We start from the raw sequence: 17005 nt of genomic DNA on the forward strand, positions 1-17005 counted from the left end.
CACATAGTACTTGGGAGAAAAGACCAACCCCCCCCTCACTGCAACCGCCTTTCAGGTAGTTCTAGAGAGCGATGAGATTTCCCCTCAGCCTCCTTTTCTCCAGGCCAAACAACCCCAGTTCCCTTGGCTGCTCCTCAAGGCACTTGTGCCCCAGACCTTTTACCTCATGCACTAAGTACGTTGCTTTGTCGTAGAAGCCACCTGATGGCACTCAAGATGATCTGCTCCATACCTTCCCTGGCACTAGGGTCAGGCTGACAGGCATGTAGTTTCTGGATCCTCCTTCCAGCCCTTCTTGTAGATGGTGTTGTATTTGCTAACTTCCAGTCAACTGGGACTTCCCAGTTCCTTGGGAATAACAGGGAAGTTCCAAAGAACTGGAAAATATGTCACTGGTGGAACTGTGATAAATCAGTGCCAGTCACAGTAGTTTCATGTGCAGTGGGCCTTTTAAACAGGTTGCTTGATAAAAGTGTTTCTGGCAGGGTGTCGTGGTTGAAGCCCAGCCGGCAACCCAGAACCACACAGCCGGTCACTTACTCCCCCCACTTCCTCTGCCCGCTCTCAGAGGGATGGGCAGGAGAATAGAAAGAATGCAACTCCCATGGGTTGAGATAAGAACAGTCCGGTAACTAAGGTATAACACAAACCACTACTGCTACCACCAATCATAATAATGATAAGGGAAATAACAAGGGAAGAGAATACAACCGCTCACCACCTGCCAACCGATACCCAGCCCGACTTGAGCAGTGATCTCGTCCTTGTGGGTAGCTGCCCCCAGTTTATATACTGGGCATGACGTGCTGTGGTATGGAATACCTCTTTGGTCAGTTTGGGTCAGGTGTCCTGCCTCTGCTTCCTCCCGACTTCCCTTCCTCCCTGCAGAGCATGAGACTCAAAGTTCTTGGTCAGACTAAACATTACTGAACAACAACTAAAACCATCGGTGTTAACAGCGCTGTTCCCAGGCTGAAAGTCAAAAACACAGCACTGCACCAGCTGCTAAGAGGGAGAAAAATGACTGCTACTGCTGAACCCAGGACAGAGGGGTAATCTGTTCATGTGTTACAGCTCTGGAAGGTGCAATATTCCATGCAGGTCTGACTGAACGTAACTGGAATCAATGTAGTATGTTAAATGGTTTAAAAATTGATGAAAGGATTATGAAAAAAGTTAAATCATTGTCTAAGGAGACTTCCCTGCATCTGTCCTCTGCTGGTTTTTAATACGTGGTAGCAGCAGCAACGTTTAACACTGAGAGGATGCAGAAATTAAGAACACTAAATAATTAAAAAATAAACTCAAACTACTAGGAAGCTGTGCACTTTGTATACACGGACTTGGAACAGGCTCAGAGGCATATTGGCAGTTTTCTGGCTGGACACTAGTGCCAGGCTGGCCATGGGACTACCTAGCAGGAGGAGGAAGGAGGTAATACCTCCAGGTTACAGCAGTAGTGTGTTCTTTTCTTCCTCAGGATGCCGTGTCTGCACTTCAGAATGCAGTTATATGTTAATAAAGAGGGAAATAGTTCAGAAAATAGACAAATTAATTAATGTCTGGATAATCTGCCTTGCAACAAGGAAGTAAAAAGTCGTGATCTTGCTCATACTGCAAAAATAAGTTTCAGTAAGACTCCGGGGTGAGTTTCTCTGATCAGTGTACTGCAAGAAGCAGAGCTGTGCATTTCACAGGAGTTTCCTGCAGTTCTTCAGAATGTGACAAAACGCCTTTTCAGATAAAATTGTGGTTTTGCCAGCATGGATGATGGGCAATTACTGTACCTAGTGATCAAGTACAGTGAATGTCTGTGCTGTGGTCCCTTGGCCTAGATCCCTTCCTGCTGTGCTCTGCTGTGTACTGGCATTTCTCAAGGCTGCAGAGCTGTATATGGGCAAGGGAAAGTCTGCTCTGCACATGGTCTAATAGCAGATCTAGCTCATTGCCCTTTTCCTTTTGTCTGCAGGACAATAAGGTCAATGGTGTGACTTGCTGTACACGGATGCTGGGCTGCACGTACTTGCATCCTTGGATCCTGCCCAAACCACACGTGAATTCCATTCCGCTGACTGTTCAAGATGAGCTGCTACTGATAGGGAACAAAGCTCTCTGGGAACACCTCTCGTACACGGAGGCTATCTTGGCTGTGCGCCACCTGCATGACCCGCTAGCTGCTGCAAAGAAACTCTGCACTTTAGCCCAAAGCTATGGTTGCCAAGACAATGTAGGTGCAATGGTGGTGTGTCTGAACATCAGTGAGGACAGCTGCACATGTGAGATGCATGGCCTCACGCTGCCAGGTCCTGGGGGATTTAGCTCCACCACCAAGCCAGCAACACCTTCATCCAGCAGTGGAATTGCTTCAGAGTTCAGCAGTGAACTGTCTGCTTCTGAGGTTAGCAGTGAGGTAGGCTCTACTGCTTCAGATGAACACAACGCTGTTAATCTTGATAGTGGTTTGCTACCACGGCAAGAGCGGCGTTGCAGTCTGCATCCTGTGCCTCCCTCAAGCATCTTCCAGCGCCAGCCTTCCAGTGCCACCTTCTCTAGCAACCAGTCTGACAATGGTCTGGATAGTGATGATGAGCAGCCTGTGGAAGGTGTGATGACAAATGGTAGTAAAGTGGAGGTAGAGGTTGACATTCACTGCTGTAAAGGAAGTGGTCTGGAGTTAGAACCTCTTGCTGCAGAGTACAGCTCCTCTACTCCAGTGCCAGAGGATGACTCTGGGCTTGTCCTTGTCATTCGGAGACAGAACAGTGTGAACACTGTGCAGAGAGGTGTAAGGGAGAAGTGTGAACTGCAAAAATCTCTTTCCACATGCTGTCTGTATGGAAAGAAGCTTTCCAATGGTTCCGTAGTGCCCTTGGAGGAGAGCCTCAACCTCATTGAAGTAGCCACAGAGGCACCCAAGAAGAAGACAGGCTATTTTGCTGCTCCATCCCAGGTGGAGCCAGAAGATCAATTTGTGGTGCCACCTGATCTGGAGGAGGAAGTGAAGGAACAAATGAAGCAGCACCAGGAGAATGGAGCAGATCAGGAACAGAAAGAGGAACATGCAGCAACTCTGCCAGAGGAGTTTGACACAGCTTTGTAACCCTACAAGTACTGCTCCCACTCTGTCTGTCCCAGGAAGCCCTGTCCCACAGGGGCTGTCTTGACCTCCGAGGGGAGCTGGGATCTGCAAGGAGTACAGGCATCTGCTGCTTCCTTAATGGAAGAACTGGGGTGTGCCAAGGTCTGAGCTGTTGATTTTTCACTGTAGCATCCTGGTTGTTCCATGAGTACTCGGAGCAGTAGCTCTGTGCTAGGGACCACCTGGGAATCATGCAGGCACTAGAACGAAGGCAGATGTTCAACACCTGCCTGTAACCCTTTGAACCCTGAGGTTCTGCCAGATCTGCAGCTTAGGGGCTGGCGGGGGGGGTGAGGAGGCTGCTGAGGGGCAATGTTTGGAGTCCCATGAATATTTCTGATGCAGCTCCCCACCCCCCAGCACCTGACTTCGTTATTCCTTGAAAGAATACAGCCAGTTGCAATGCAGCTGACCCAAGAATGGTTTCCTGCAGTAATTGAAAGCACTTTTATTGATTGCACTTAAGCTGTTCTGCTCCCCTTCAGCCCAGCACTTTATTATATAGGGTCAGGGGAGAGAGCAGTCCCCAGAAGGTGTGTAGGGGGCTTTTCTCAGTGGACATTGTTAAGGCAGTGAAGGACTCAGGATACCAGTGTTCTGATGAGCACTGGTGCAGGTAGTGTGAAGCTCATGATGGGATCAGGCTGTGTGGGATGAGCTGAGTGCTGAGCAGGTGCCTGCTGATGCATCTCACAGGGACCACAGGAAGATCAGCTCTTGGCTGGTTGATTAACACACACCTGGTTCTCCTCACTGTAAGCACCAGCCCAGCCCAGCAGCACTTTGGCCACCTCCTAATGGATGCTTCCCAGTAGAGGCTTCCTTATCCAGAAAATACGGGGTGAAAGCAGGAGCTTGTGCTTGTTTCAGTGGTACCGTGTCTAAGAGGAAAAGCAGCTGTAAACAGTGGTGTGCTGCTCTAAGCCAGTGAGCAGTGAGGCTGCCCTTCTTATGCTGGGGAAGCATTCAGTGCTCTGTGCCACCAACACAAACTTCTGCATTGTCAGCTACAGCATCTTTGCTTGCCTCTGCAATTGGAGTCATACCCCACATCCACAGCAACCTGCATTTCATGGTACATGCCCAGTTTGGCCACAGACAAGTTGAAAGCATACTTCTGCTTAGCTTTCAATGCAAGAGGGAAAATAGAACTTTTCACCTTAGTAGCATCCTTATCAGCATTGGAAAAGATATTTTAAACAGTCCCTCTAATGGCAAACAAGCCAGTCTGCATTTGCAGATGCACTGTTTCCATTAGGACTTTTCTTGCAGGCTGTGGGTTGGTGGCCTGTGTAGTCCCCTGTGTAAGGGTTGTGTGCAGCCACCTGGCCCTGGAGCACGCAGATCTGTCCTCCTCTGGCAGACCTGGTTAGCAGCTACCCCATCGTGCTGGTGGTGCAGTAATCCTGGCTAATGTGGGCTAGTGCCTTGTCTTCTTTATTAATTTTATTTATGAAGAAAACTTGAAAGTTTCTTCTCAAGAGCTCTGAGAGGCTTGAGTTGCGTATTTTTTGATCAAACTCAGGCCTTGCTCAGAAGGAAATACTGTGCAGACTACTTGTGGGGATTAGACTGACACAATCTAATGGAGTTTTACTGAGATTTCAAAGCACTTTGAATTTCTTCTCACCAGGAAAAAAAAAAAAAAAAAAAGGCATTTTTACCATGCATGAGAGAGCAACATTTTAGGATATACCTTGTGCTACTTACAGTGTAATCATGAAACAACCCAACCTTTTTGCAAGGTTTAAACTCTCACAGATTTTTGCTGTTTAAATGGCTGTTTTATTTGGAAATGAGAGAAAAGCTAATTCTTAGAATCTCAAACAGCAGCATTTGGATCAGTTAAGCAGAGAAACAAGAGGAGAAAACATCAGAAGACTAAACCCCAAACCTCTTTCATGTTCTCTTCATGTACGTACACAGAGAAGGCTCAGCCCAGTGTGTGTGACTGACTTTCAGTTGTCATTGGTGATAATTTTACCAAACGTCTGTGCCCAGCCCAGCACTCTGATACCTGACAGGGCTGTAAAGCAGCTTCTGTTCAGTACATGACTGATGCAGAAATACACTCTTCTTTCTGACTAAGACTGGACAAACCTCACACTAGGAGAGTGGCAGATCTAATGCAAATCAGGTCTCTACTTCTTGCACCGAAGTGGAAAATCACTGATTGTGGAAAACTCCTTACCAGTGTGAACCAGTAGCACTGCATGGAGAGTTGGTATGTCCACAGTGAGTTAGTCACGAATGGCTCTACCTAGCTCAGTGGGAAAGGACTGAGTAACATAAAGCTCTGCTTTGGAGCATAGAGATTTATGAGCTGCACCTCTTCATAGTAGTAGCAGAATGGAACGCAAGGAATTCCTGTGTAGCCTTTTTCTCCAGTGCTGTTTCTGGTTTTGAAGCAGAGTTTAATACAGCCAGCTCCTATTTTCTATAGGTGTGAATAGTCATGACAGAACATAGATTGTTTTCTTACACTAGGTGGAGTCCAGAGCCTTCTCTGCTTAAGCTGGTACATGAACTGGTTGTCTTATCCTGTGCAACACATCCTGACTGCTTTCCTCTTCCACCACCTTTTGTTCTCCTGTCTCCCTCGAGGTAGTCAAGCTTCTCCTTTTGTTTTTCTCATCTTACTTGCTAATGCCACCTTACATTTCAAGCTCCATGAGAGCACTGCTGTAGGTGGAACAGGTATATGAACGGGCAAGTCTAATGAAGGACTCATAGCAGGGGATAGATAGTGTTTTCCCAGTTCTTTTCCTGTTTTCCAGTCTCTTCCCTGTTTTTTGTTTGTGGTTCTTGCACAGATACATCATGCCCACAGAGACACTTCACTAAGGATGTCCCATTTCTTAGAGAGGAGTATTCTTGGCTTGGGGTCATCAGGCTCTCTTGGCTCTGCTGAGCAATGCAGACGTGCCGTGCTCGTGCAGCCACAGTTGGGTTTGGCTGTGAATTCCTTTGTTCATCATGTCAGTAGTTCTGGCTCTGCAGATGACCACACTTCTTGGGAACAGGTACTCTGAAGGCACTGACCTGTCTGGCCTTCCCTGTGCAGAAAGGCTTCCAAAAAAGGAACCCATAAAGATTTTATTGTGATGAGCAGCTGGGGCCAAAGGATTGCAGGTAACGGATAGTCTCCAAGTTGCTCCAGGCACCAGGAATGGGCCTGGTGGAAGCAGCGCCACATCAGGGACCCGATGACAATCCTCAAGTGGATGGGAGGGTAGAACCCTGTTCGAGGAACGAGCAAGTATTTCCCCTTGCCCTCCATGGGGACAGGCTGCTGTGAAGCTGAAATCCTCCTAGTGCACAGGACATTGCAGCCGTGCTGGCAGCCCTGGGGGCATCCGGAGCTCCTGCGCTCCAGCAGGCATGGGTTCCTGTCATTTGCCAAAGGCCTCCTTCGGGCAGTAGGTTCACCTCTTTTGTTTCGGGCAATCATTGTCTGTTCTGTTGCTGTCTGAACACTCAAATGTGGTTATTTTCCTCTTTTTTCACATTTTTAAATGTTACTTTTTTTTAACTTGACTCTCATGACCCAGTGCATATTAAAGAAGTATTGCAGCGCACCACCTATTTATAATTTTTCTTTTAAAAAAAGAGAATATTCTCTGTATCCCACTCTAGCATGCACCTGTAATAATCCCCATTTTTATTGTGTAAGGGAGTAGATTGTCCAGTGAATGCACCTTCAGCACTGAAGCCTGTGTTTGTATTTCTCTGGAGAGACAAATCATGTAAGATTGCTGGAAAACACTATTCCATTGATTCTTTAATCAGATGTATAGAGCAGTCCAGGAAGGAAGAATATTTTTGCATCAACTTTTCAGCTGACTTAGCAATAAAAGAGTTTTTACTTTCATCTAACTCTATATTCTGATTCCATTACTGTGCTGGAGGGAATCTCTGCAACGCCTCAGTCACACACAGCCATGGTGAAGAGTAGCTGTGCTGAAGGGTCTCCTTCTCTGAGTGCTGGTGCTACTTTGCCCATCAGCCTTCCGTACAAAAGGTACTGGGCAGAATGCTGTGAGGGTGGAATTCATGACACCCATTACTGGGCAGCTTTCTGTGTCCTGCCCTAGGAGTCCTGAGCTGTTGCTCTAAACAGGACTGTAGAGCTCCAGCAGGAGCTGCAGCAGCCAGGAAGTACAGATGGCAGTGAACTGTCCACATAAATCCCTGCACTAGTGCAGGGATGTATTTGCATACCTAGCTACTGAAAGAGTGAGTACATCCAGCTACTAAAAGGGAGGAGAAAGCAAACAACCCCAAGTACTGAATGTTACTATTTAGCATTTGTTCTACTTTCATATTTCTGACAGTGTTCCATGGAATTGGTAATTGTGAGGATTTAGCCACTGGTGCCAGTGATACTGGAGCTCTGTCCAGGACACAGCACGTTTCTGGTATGTTTAGTTTGGTGGTTGGGTTTTGGGGATTTTTTAATGTGGGCAGAACAGGTCTAAGAGACCAGTGGTGGATCCACCTTCATATGCAAAATGCACATCCATAGAAAGTGGGCACTGCTCTGAAGTGACATTTCATTCTGAGGCATGATTTTGTGTCTCTAGTGCTCCTCTTTTCCCTGATAAAAATTTCCTATAGAAGTTTTTTTAAAAAGTAAAGTTTATCCTTTTTTTTATGAAGTGCAAGAGCAGCATGTCATTTCCCCAGCTTGTACATTAAAAATGTATTTTGAAAACAATATACTTCTATCTTGAACCATATCTTTGAGCTCTTAAAGCTTTCATTTTATAATCCCAACATGGGGCATCTTCTTAAGCAAAACTGTTAGACAGAAGTTCTGTAAAGGACCATTTTACACAAAACGGTGCCCCCTGCAGGAATATGAAAAGCATCAAATCACATCTTGGGCAGAGTGTATTGATCGTGTTGCACCTTTTTATTTCAGGGTTGTCTGATGGCTCCATACACACCATGTTCAAGAGGCCCTTAGTTCTAACAGACATGCAGGAAAGCAGCAACAAGATGCCACAACCACTGGCCTCTCTTCTCAGTGAACTGTCCCATGCCCTTTGTAAGGAGCCTCAGCTACAGAAGGGATGTAGTAGCAGTACTTGGAGCAAGACCTCACTGGAGGGAGCAAGGCTCCGGTGGAGGGGAGGGAAAGGCTGTTCATCTGCAGGATGGTCACACTCTGCTATGGGACAGCCGCCAGACACAGACCCTGGGTCTACCCTCATGTCCACTGATAACCCAGTAATGCAAATCTAGGTTAGGGACTGCTTCACTCTCCCATGTTTAGTGTGTGCTCTGGGGCAGCATCAAGAATGCACTGCTCAGAAGTGAGGAAAAGCAGTAAGGAGGTTTTGCCTTCCTGTGTAAGGAGGGTGGCAAAAATCATGGCCAGTGCTGGAGTGGAGGGATCATTCTAACTGCACTGGCTTCTGCTTCAGTGTCCGAATGGCTGTGAAAGCCCTGGCTGCAAGGCCTGCACTGAGCAGGTATGCCATGGCAACCATGCAGCCCCACAGGCCAGCCGCAATCTCTGCCGCATGCAGGCTGCACCTAAAGCCCTGGTAGCCTTTGCTTTGATAAAGCTGCTCTCTCTCTTTGCACACTGATGAATTATAAACCTCCAGCAGAAAGTGGAAGTAGTAGTACAGAGCAGGCACCATGCCCACTGCGACCACTGCATCCAGGGCACATTCTAGCAGCAGCCACGCTGGGAAGCGCCACGGTAACCGCAGAACCCCAAGCGAAAGAAGGACGCAGGAGACGGCCAGGAGACAGCCTCCCACGGCCATCGCTGCCCTCGCCACCGGCAGCTTCAGCACGTAGAAGCGCTGGTCGAGCTCCCGGGCTTTCTCCCCGTCCGCCCCGCTGAAGCCGCTGTAGGCGCCGCCATACTGGTAGTAGTAGATGCCACCCAGGTCGGGCAGGCCGGTGTAGCCGCCCGGGGGCCCGCAGGACACGGAGGCGCAGACCAGGATGAGCACGGCGAGCAGCGCCTGCACCATCTGGCAGCACGCTGGAGGGGAGAGAGAGCGTGGGCACGGGAGCCGCGGCGGCCGGGGCGGTCCCGGCACGGGGCAGGGGGGAAGCGCCTCCAGCGGTCCCGCTCCGCTCACCCCTGCCCGTGCGCAGGTACCGGCAGCGGCGGCTCCACAGCGGTCCCGGGGCGGCGGCGCGTCTGCTCGGCGGCCCCTCCAGCCCCGCTCCGGGCACAGCGCTGCGGAGAGACGGCGGCGAGGATAGCAACGGCGCGCCAGGACCCCCCGTCCCCATCCTCACTCCTCCTGCCCCCCCCATCCTCACTCCTCCTGCCCGCCCCGTCCTGAGTCCTGCCCCCCCGTCCCCATCCTCACTCCTCCTGCCCGCCCCGTTCCGATCCCGGCCCAGGCTCTTCACAGCCACCCGCCCGCCCCGATCCCACCGCCCTCCCGGCCGCCTGCCCAATCCCTCCCCGTCCCGATTTCCCCCCTCCTCCCAAGCCCTCACAGCCGCCTGCCCTTCCCGTCCCGTCCCGTCCCGATCCCCGCCCCGTCCCGGCCTCCTACAGCGGCCTGCCCGGCCCGTCGAGCCCCGACCCGACCCGACCCGGCCGGGCCCGGCCCGCCCCGCCGCCCTCCCGCCAGTCCCCTCCTCACTGCCCGCCCTCCCAGGCGCGTCCCGCCGGCGGGGCTCGGGGGCTGCTCTGCTCCGCCATGGCCCGGCCCCTCCGTCCGGGCTCTGCCGAGGTCTCGGCGCGGCTCCTGCGGGCCCGGAGGAAGGGCGTGCAGAGGGCGGGACGGGGCCGCTCCCCCGGCACCCGCGCACGCCCCGATCCCGCCCCGCCCGATCCCGCTCGGGTCCCGGTGCCCCCGCACGGTCTCGAGTGTTTGCAGCCGCTGGGGGCTGAGCGCCGGCGGCTCCGGCACCGGGGCGCCTCTTCCTGCGCTGTGAGTTCGGTGCCAGCCGGGGGCGTTCAGCTCGTGCGCCCCGGAACCCGGGTCCTGCTGCTCTGCTCTGTCCGCAAACCCGAGCCGCAGCCGGGTCAGCCCTCGCTGTGCGAGCTGCCCTTCCCCAGCTCCCCCGCATCAGTTGCCCCACAGTCACTGGGACAGCAGAACGACTGCCCCTGCCCGGTGCTGTGCTTCCCCTGGCAACACACGGCACGTTGTTGCCGCTCCAGCTTCCCGGTTATGTGGAGCCTGTGCCTCCTGTGGACGGGGAACAGCACCTTGGGATTTTTCCTGTAGTGCCTCTGCCAGCGCTCTGCAGGCCGTGTGCAAGCGCGTTCCCTTGTATTTATCCGTAAGGAACCAAACAGACCTGTGTGTCTGCTGGAGACCACTTCAGGCAATATGATACGACCTTCTTGCTGGCTGCCCCATTTCCATGTACAGTCATATCCTGCTGCATGGTGGGACTGGTGCCGTCCCGTCCCAGGAGGCTGCTGCCACAGCCAACACCTTTCAGCACAGGCGATGAATTGCTCCTTTGTTGGTGGTTGCAGGAGCGAATGCAAGTGCCCAAGAGCTCGCCCGTGCACGAGTGACACACAAGGTCCTCAGGGCCGGCTCTAGAAAGGCTGTTTGGCCTGGGAGAAAAACAACTTGGAAACACAGGGACAGCTTGGAAAGCCGGAGTGAATGATTTCATCCAGCAGTTTCACCAAACACTGCCTGGAAGAGCTTTAGCTCTCAACAAAAGAAAGACTTTTGTTGAATTTAGGAAAACAGAAACTTTTCTGGAAGCAGGGTTACACTGGGAGGCCTCAGACGCAGCGTCTGAATATGTGCCCTGAGAGGTTCAGATTGGTCAATAAGAGGCAGAAATACGTTTCCTCCATCTGTAAGATTGGTGGCAACACTGAAGTAGCTTCACCCTTCTGTCCTTTCAGGAGCAATAGCAGCAGCCTATAGATTTGATAGTCTGTGAACTGCTGTGCTTGTGCACCTCAGCACTGTTGGAGAGCACTCCTCAACATTTCGCCTGGCTCCAGGAAGAACCAGAGATCTGAAAAGTAACCTTAAAATTCACTTAGTTTGGGGTAAGGGAGAAATAGAACAGAAGTCTTTGTTCAACCCCCAGTTCAGATAGAGGGGACAGGAGCTGTACGATCATGATAAGTTAGGAAATGGAAAGACCAAAGGGAGTTTAGGACGAGGGCCCTGGGGATCGTGCAGATGCTCAGCAGTGAGGCTGTGGCGCACACCTTCTGCTGTGCATGTGTTGATCACTCGTGTTCATGTGCCAAGACCCAGGCCTCCTCGCTGCCAAGGACAGGATGAGCTTAAAAGCCTCAGCAACCCTTTGTATACTTTTAGGATCATGGGCAGTGCCATTTGCAGTAGAGCTTTTACCTGCCATGAGAGGGACATGAATAGCAAAGTTGCATAATCATGAGTCACAAGAGGGGATGAAATAAGTGTTTCATTCATATGCAGGTCATCCAACAATCCGAGCTGAAGCTTTCTTTGGAATTTCTGATGTGCTGGAGTTACTTGTTCGAAGACAGAGCTGGGAAGCGCTGCTCTGTTGATTTGGCGATGCATTCAGGTTTACTACAGTGTTGCTGCTAGCAAGTGAGGTACAAACTTCAAGGTATTGCAGAACTGAGTCAGTCTTATTCCATTTCTGCTGCTGTATGGGGAACTGTCTAAAAAATGCCTTGTGTCACTTCACTCCTGCTCCAGGTACGACAGCTGAGCTTGGTCAGCGCTGGATCCTGGGTCCGTGTTCTCACTGCAGCAGCAGCAGTCAGCAGAAGAGAGAAGGAACTGAGGACACCATCATTAACTTTCATCCTCACTTTGGCTTTTCTTTCATTTATTTTTGGCTCCGCTGTGTCCAGCTGCTCCTAACGTTGCTGCTGCACAAACGGGATGGAACGGCCTTGCTTGGTTTGCCATGGGCCAAGAGCTCTGACCTGGTTCAGTGCCCTCCCTGGGAACTTCGAGGGTGAAGTGGAAGGACCAAGCCATGAACTGCCTCATATTTCTCCAATGTGAGGCAGCTCTGAGCTGCAGCACAATCACTCCTGGACATCACAGCCAGATTTATTGACTGTCCCACATGAATAAATAATCACAGGAACAATGAGCGCAGCATGATGACGATACAGCCCTGCTGCTGAAAAGAACTGGAGGTTATTGTGACTGACAAACTGAACTCAAGTCCACAATGTCATCCTGTTGCGAAAAAAGCTAACATTGCTATGGTGTATAAACAGGAATGTCACATGTAGGACACATGAAGAAATTCCTCTGTTTCCCCCTTCGGAGCTGTTTGTTAGGCCTCGAGTCTTGCACACTGTGTTTCCAGAGGCAAGTGGATCAGCTGGAGGGGATCCAGAGGAAAGCAAAAGAAAGCTCTAGAAATACACCCTGTGAGAAGCAGCTTGCTCCAGTCCTCCCGTTTGACAGGATGGATGTCTCTTTAACATCCTGAAAGCTTGTAAATGGGGAAGTGTCTGAACAAGATTCAAACCTGTACAAAGCTGATGTCAAAAGGAAGGGAATCATGTTCTCCCTATCTGCTGCTGGTGTGGTCAGGAAGCAATGAGTTTAGCTTGAAGCAAAAGGCATGTGATTTAGGTACCCCAAACACCCCCCGATATTTCTCCCACACACCCTGCTTTCACCACTTTGTAAGGAAATGAGCAGTTGTTGCTGCAGAAGATTGGGCAGATGATGGATTTCCATCACTGGGGCTCAAATTCAGTCATGTGAGGGGTTGGGCTGTCTGTGCTCTGAGAGAAAAAGATGCCCGCTGCTGCGCACCCCACTCACTGCAAGATCATGGTGTTGCCTTGCCCCACAAAGCCACCATGCCCTTTTCCATCCCATCTCCATTGGCTGGTCGCTGTCCCTGTGGCTCCAAGGCCATCAAGGGGGCAGCTGCCACAACAAGGCATGCAACAGCTCCAGTCAGTCTCTGAGGTCATAACAAACATAGGGTATGCACTTACATACTGTTTACCTGGATGTAAGCAAGCAAAGCGCAAGGCTGGACAAGGTGTCTCTCTTTGCTGTGCCTGTACCCAGGAGTCATTAACACTCAGGCATTGTGGAACACTCCTCTCAGCATCTGTAACAGGGCTGCGAGTCTTTCACTGTGGCTGCTGGGCCTGTCACTCCCCAGTGCTTCCAGCTCTCCATGAACCTGGAGATCACCCTGTGTCTCTCAGCAAGTGTCAAGGAATGTAGTGCCCAGGCTGAGTGTGCAAGGGCACACAGGCTCTGCACTCCGTCCCTTCCCCGTGCTGCAATGGTCCATGCTGGGGAGGGCAATGTGGACTGACAGCACAGCCGGGACCAGCTTGCCCAAGTGCATTCGCAGGCACCGGTATTGTGGGAGGCCCACAGGATGTCACAGTCACGAAGGCGTTTGGGGTTGATGTTCCTGGTTTACTTGACAGAGGGACCCAGTGCGCTGGTGCCCTGCTCTGAGCCCAGCGCAGGGCCTGTGGACAGGAGCTCTGCAGGAGCCCAGGCACTGCCGCTGCCCTGCCCAACGCGCTGCTCCCTGCGCGGTGAGCACCTTGCTGAGTGTCAGAAGTGCAGTGATCCGAGCGGACCCAGATGCCAGCGCTGCCCATCCCAAAGCCAGGCTCACCAAGGCGGGAGCGCCATGGCTGCTCTGTGCCATTTGCCTTCTAGTGCCTTTCTCATTTTTATTTCTGAGATCAAACGAAAGCTGACCCTAAGTATGGCAGACAGATGAAGCAGACACTGTGCATTTTTGAGTCACTCGGTTACTGGCTTTGAGTCACTGTGTGGATCGTTGCATCTTTGTGGCTCTTCAATGTTTGTGCAGCTTTGCATGGCCTAGCTGGGTTTTTCTTGGAAATGAGTTTCTGCTCTGGTTATGCAAGGAAATGACAGGGGTTGTGCTTTGTTTCAGGTGAATGCCAGGCAATTCAGACCGCTGGAGGCAGGGCCATCATCAGGCTTGATCAGAGACTCATGCAGATATATGTAGGTTTAGCACAGCAGCCCTGCCCATGCCACAGGCAGATTTAACTGTGAATGTGTGCATTTTCATAGTGGCCTGACCTGTAACAGACAAGGCTTGTCCCTGCACTTCAGGAAACCTGCTCTGGTGTTATAAATATGCTGTGGGAATTGATAGGCAGTCACAAAATTAATGAGAGCCAAGGAGGCTTCATGGCTATTTGATCTTCTAAATGATAGATTAACAGTAAATTGATTAAAAAAAAAAAAAAAGGAAGAAAAAGGAAAATTCACATACTTGGTTATTAAATGCTTATTCAACTGGAAATGCAAAGCCCCAAGGTTAGGCTACACACATATTTGTGGATACCAACCCTGAACTGGGTGGGGCTGTACCAGTGTCAGAACGGAGCAGACAGAAATAGCTGAAACTCAAAGTGTGAGGAGGTAACTAGTGCCTGTTCGTCACTGACCCTGGTGGATCTCTGCAGAGCGCAGCAGGACTCTGTCATGGAGCAGGGCACATGGGCAAAACTCCACTGATGGATGTCCCACCTGCAGCCTGACAGTGACACAGGTCTGTCGGTGCAGAGATGCTTGAGCCTGTGCTCCAGGTGTCAGTCCTGCTTTGTAACTGTGGCTGGTCCTGGAAGAGGGATCCGCTTGCTCTTGCTGGCTTGGCCCCTGTTTACAGGAACAGGGTTTTGGGCAGTCCTCGTACCAGAGCAAGGCAGTACCAAAGCCACACTGAAGCCATCACCAGTATCTTCTTCCACTGAGAAAAGATGAAAATCCATTTCCCAAGCTACACAGGAAGAGGGAGCAGAAGAGGTGTGTGACCTGTGGGGAGGGCTGCTGAGGAAGAGGAACACACTGCAGCAGGGAGGCTGGTCAGGGCTGCTGGGGTACTGGCGTCCTGGCAGCCAGGACAGACAGTGCAGGGCTTGGCCACCTCTGTCACTGCTCCACACGAGGGGTGCTCAGCCAGATTTGTACAATATGAATTGCTGAGCTGTGCTCTCCTGCTTCAGCCCTGGGAGGCTCTGTGACCGTGGTGGGCTGCAAACCTCTTGTGAGAGCACCCAGGGGTCTGCAGTCATGCAGAGACGAGAAAGGCAGAGTAATAGCAGGAGAAACATGCTGACCCCACTGTACACCCCTGTCCTGCCCCCTGCTTCTGGCCAGGAGCTCAGCCTTATGTAACTGGGTCTATCTCTGTCTCCAGAGCTCTCTTGGCAGCCGGCTCCGTCATGCCCTCCCCTGAACCCCACTGCTGTGTGCAGTATTACGGTAGAGCTGGTTGCATCAGCTCAGGGTTGTTGCTAGGCAGAACATTCAGCATCGTCCTTGAGGCCTCCCAAAGCCACATTTAACCCTGGCAGGGCTGCAGCATGGCAAGAGATGGGAAGGAAGAAAATAACCCATGGGTCCTTTGACAGGGCCTGCGTGGACTTCTGAAGGTCGTTCCTGTCAGGCTTCTGTAAAAGGAAGAAAGAAACTAGTCTGGACCTGTGCAGCTTCAGCACAAGAGCCTATGTGTGAAGAGTGTTGGAAAAGTGCTGTTCCTTACCCAAAGCCCCTGGGCTGGCTGCTGTGGGGGGGCTGCACCCACCACCTCCTGCTGCCCCAGCCCAAGCCTCCTGCAGCCTCAGCAGTGCCTGCTGCAGCACTGCTCAGTGTGGTCACTGGAGGGTCACAGCTCCCACATCACCCCAGTGCAGAGGGAAGGGGCCACTGCTGCGCCTGGGGAGGTGCAGCCCTGTCACTGGTGTGGTGAGTGCAGGTTGAGTGTGAGTGGTGCTTCCTCCAGCCACAGGCAGTGGGAGGAAACAGGCAAAGTTACAGTGACCGCTGCCCTCCACAGAGAAGGCATCAGTCTGTTTCCAAGGTTCCCTCTTGTCCCTGAGCAGCTCTCTGGTCTCTGCCCATTTGCTACCAAGTAAGGGAGGACCTGGAGCAGCCCTTGGGAGACAGGAAGGGTCAGATGCCTCTCATTTATCTCAGGCCTGCAGGAGGCAAGGGACAAGAAGGCATGGATTTCACATCACTTAGCAAAAAAATGGCCTTGTGGGAATGGTGTCATCTGTGCTTTTGCATCAGAAAGGGAAGAATTGCATCATTTCTGTTAGCTGTCAAAATCAGGAGTTCACTTGGATCTTCCAAAAAAAAGAAAACCCCACCAAGCCCATGGCAGCTTGAGCTTCCTTTAACTGTTCAGGTCCTGCTTCCTCCAAGGCACCAGCTAGGGAAGTGCCTGTCTCCCTTCAGCCTATGGAGGAAGATGTCTCCTGTTGTACTGATGCCACAACTCTCCTTTCTCATCTGGTGCATTAGGAGCCCAGAGCCTTTGAGATCAGGACAGACTGATGTCTTCCACAAGCTTTGGGGCCCATCAATTCACTCTCGGTGCATTACAAGATGCTAGGGCTGGGCTACCTGGGCTCAGTGCAGATTTGCCCCCACAGCCTTTGAGTTCTGAGTGAAGTGGTGCTGAAGGGGACAGCCAGGGCCCCCAGGAAGCCAAGCCGCATCCCTCTTCAGCTGCTCCCCGAAAGAGTTAATGCACAGGCATGTTCTATGTGTTTGAACACAGCAGCAATAGGGAGGAGAGGGTGGTTTTGGGTGGGGAGAGCAGCCCTCTCTGGGAGCCAATGGCCAAACGATTCGGTCCTAACGCCCAGTTTTGGGGCTTATTTCATGGGCAAGAATCTGCAGGAATTTCTTCTCAAAGGGACTTGTCCTGGATCAAAAGTAGGGACTGGACCCCCAAGCTTATTGGTGGCTCCCTCTTTGCTGAAAGGTAATGTGCTATGCTCTGGTACTTTTCTTCTTTCAGGGGGAGAAGTGCGGAGGTCTTGCCTATGTCGAAGGCACCCACTGTGCCTGTGTCGGCAGCTCCCCTTTGCACAGGAACCATGTTGCAGGGTGGTGTGAAGGCTCTGCTGGGATGGGC

The 17005-nt window shown here is 51.4% G+C and overlaps 2 protein-coding genes across 2 annotated transcripts in view; one reads left to right on the plus strand and one right to left on the minus strand.

Moving 5' to 3' along the window:
* Positions 1–5301, plus strand: part of PHLPP2 (PH domain and leucine rich repeat protein phosphatase 2) — a 36109-nt gene extending 30808 nt beyond the window's left edge. The window contains exon 19 of the mRNA XM_057421941.1: positions 1970–5301. Coding sequence (XP_057277924.1) covers positions 1970–3100 — 1131 coding nt within the window. The 3' untranslated portion in view covers positions 3101–5301. The remainder of the gene's footprint in view (positions 1–1969) is intronic.
* Positions 5302–8033: 2732 nt separating this feature from the next.
* Positions 8034–9400, minus strand: MARVELD3 (MARVEL domain containing 3). Its single transcript, XM_057421957.1, has 2 exons — positions 9244–9400; positions 8034–9143 (listed from the first exon to the last, which is right to left on the minus strand). The coding sequence occupies exons 1-2, from the start codon at positions 9398–9400 to the stop codon at positions 8539–8541; spliced, it is 762 nt and encodes a 253-aa protein (XP_057277940.1). The 3' UTR covers positions 8034–8538.
* Between the last annotated feature and the right edge of the window lie 7605 nt (positions 9401–17005).

This window comes from Pezoporus wallicus, unplaced genomic scaffold (genome assembly GCF_028554395.1).
Source record: "Pezoporus wallicus isolate ANWC-B61680 ecotype Strahan unplaced genomic scaffold, APGP_CSIRO_Pwel_v1 contig_7902, whole genome shotgun sequence".
Classification (NCBI taxonomy): Eukaryota; Metazoa; Chordata; class Aves; order Psittaciformes; family Psittacidae; genus Pezoporus; species Pezoporus wallicus.

Excerpts from the sequence above, each read along its gene's own strand:
- MARVELD3 (XM_057421957.1), bottom strand. The coding sequence starts at position 9,400 with ATGGGGACGGGGGGTCCTGGCGCGCCGTTGCTATCCTCGCCGCCGTCT. Across the intron at positions 9,144-9,243 it reads GTACCTGCGCACGGGCAGGG|CGTGCTGCCAGATGGTGCAG; the intron begins GTGAGCGGAGCG and ends TCTCCCCTCCAG.